At 47.7% G+C, this 2,500-nt stretch overlaps 1 protein-coding gene across 1 annotated transcript in view; it reads right to left on the reverse strand.

Annotated features, from left to right (window-relative positions):
* myo5aa (myosin VAa) overlaps window positions 1–2,500 on the reverse strand; it is a gene marked incomplete at its 3' end in the record, with an annotated part of 144,366 nt that overhangs the window by 91,680 nt on the left and 50,186 nt on the right. The window contains exon 7 of the mRNA XM_083653084.1: window positions 913–994. Within this exon, the coding sequence (XP_083509210.1) occupies window positions 913–994 (82 nt within the window). The remainder of the gene's footprint in view (window positions 1–912; window positions 995–2,500) is intronic.

Consider the following 2,500-nt stretch of genomic DNA (forward strand, 5'->3'; position numbering starts at 1 on the left):
AATATCAGATCCAGCTCTCTATTGGTAGGTAAGGGTGTTCCCCAAGGGTCAATTTCTGGTCCAATTTTATTCACCCTTCTGAATACTGCAATGTCCATTTTTGAAAATAAGAACAAATTAGTTCTTGGAGTGATCTTTCTTGTAGCCAGGAGAGATCAGCCTGCCACTGAAGGTGTTTCTCTCCAGGAGAGATCAGCCTGCTACTGAAGGTGTTTCTCTCCAGGAGAGATCAGCCTGTCACTGAAGGTGTTTCTCTCCAGGAGAGATCAGCCTGCTACTGAAGGTGTTTCTCTCCAGGAGAGATCAACCTGCTACTGAAGGTGTTTCTCTCCAGGAGAGATCAGCCTGCCACTGAAGATGTTTCTCTCCAGGAGAGATCAGCCTGCTACTGAAGGTGTTTCTCTCCAGGAGAGATCAGCCTGCCACTGAAGATGTTTCTCTCCAGGAGAGATCAGCCTGTCACTGAAGGTGTTTCTCTCCAGGAGAGATCAGCCTGCCACTGAAGGTGTTTCTCTCCTCTGGCTAACCAGAGTGCTTGGGGGGGGCGACGGTTCCATGATAGAAAGCAGCTAGCTTGGTCAAGGTCCTTCTATCTACCAGTGTTGCAAGGGAGTCCAGCTCCATGCCATCCATGGAACCAGCCTTCTTTGCCAGTTTGTCCAGTCCGCTGGCCACCAATGACTGGTAGAACATCTGCAGCATTTTACTGCAGACACTGGAGGACATGAGCCTCTGTAAGAAGTAGAGCCAGCTCTAGCCCTTCTTGTAGAGAGCATTGATGTTCAGTGACCAGTCCAGTTGGTCATCCAGGAAGTACTCCCAGGTACTTGTAAGAGCGAACTACCTCCACATCCACCCCGTGTGTGTGTGTGTGTGTGTGTGTGTGTGTGTGTGTGTGTTTGTGTGACTTACCGAGCTTCAGAGCCTTGAGCTCAGGCAGATGGGCTGATGCACACAGCTGGTAGAAGATATGGTAATTCCTCTCCTCATCTGCCTGGAAGCAGGAAGATACACACTGTGAGAGAACTAACCGCCACAAAGACGCACAATGTGAGGGAACTAACCAAAGATACACACTGTGAGAACTAACCGCCACAAAGATACACAATGTGAGGGAACTAACCAAATATACACACTGTGAGGGAACTACCCCGCCAACAAGGCAGAGGTCGTTATCCAGAGAAAGTCAACTGAGCACACAATATCTTTTTTACAGCGATGCCCTACTGCACATTCATACAGTTCTACACATTCACCCCGAGCAGCTGCCCAGTACAACCAGAGTCTTCTACTGAGCAGCTCCACTGGTGGAGTTGGGGGTTCAGTGCTCAAGGGAACGTTGACAGTAGTTGCTGAGGAAGGGGAGAGCGTTATTCATTCACTTTCTCACTCAAATGTTCTCAGTGGGAAATGTTGTGGTCACAAGCTGCTGTCCCAGGTGGTATGCTGCCTTACAGAGACCAACACTCCAGATTCACAAGCTGCTGGCCCAGGTGGTATGCTGCCTTACAGAGACCAACACTCCAGATTAACAAGCTGCTGGCCCAGGTGGTATGCTGCCTTACAGAGACCAACACTCCAGATTCACAAGCTGCTGGCCCAGGTGGTATGCTGCCTTACAGAGACCAACACTCCAGATTCACAAGCTGCTGGCCCAGGTGGTATGCTGCCTTACAGAGACCAACACTCCAGATTCACAAGCTGCTGGCCCAGGTGGTATGCTGCCTTACAGAGACCAACACTCCAGATTCACAAGCTGCTGGCCCAGGTGGTATGCTGCCTTACAGAGACCAACACTCCAGATTTTTAACCCTTTCTCCCGCTGTGCTCCCACTTGGGAATTTCTCCCGCTAATCTCCCGATTTGTAGGATATGTGTCTTGGTACCTGGCAACCCAACCCAGTCAGAGGCAGTGACAAGTGACGCACTGCGCTCGCTCAAGCAGCTCTTGGGTGAGGCGCTCTGCCATACAGTATGTATAGTATACATACATACTGTATGTATACTGTAGAGTATGTATACTGTACAGTATGTATGTATACAGTATGTATACTATACATACATACTGTATGTATAGTATACATACTGTATACATACATACAGTATGTATAGTATACATACTGTATACAGTACATACATACAGTATGTATACTGTACAGTATGTATGTATACAGTCAAAGAAATGGATGAAACAGGTCCCAAGAATATACATTATAGGTACCAAATTGCAGTCCACTTGGTGCGAGACCATGATGGCAGTATACAGTATATTGGGGAACACATACTGTATCTAACAAAAAATATCCTAAATGAAAAATAAATAAAGCTTGACATGTAAAGCTGGAAACAAGTCTTTGACCTGTGCCCTACATCAGCACTACTACAGTAACACACACACACTGCTGGAGCCAGGACCTGTGCCCTGCATCAGCACTACTACAGCAACACACACACTGCTGGAGCCAGGACCTGTGCCCTACATCAGCACTACTACAGCAAC

This window comes from Poromitra crassiceps (genome assembly GCF_964638095.1).
Source record: "Poromitra crassiceps genome assembly, chromosome: 16".
In the NCBI taxonomy this organism is placed as follows: Eukaryota; Metazoa; Chordata; class Actinopteri; order Beryciformes; family Melamphaidae; genus Poromitra; species Poromitra crassiceps.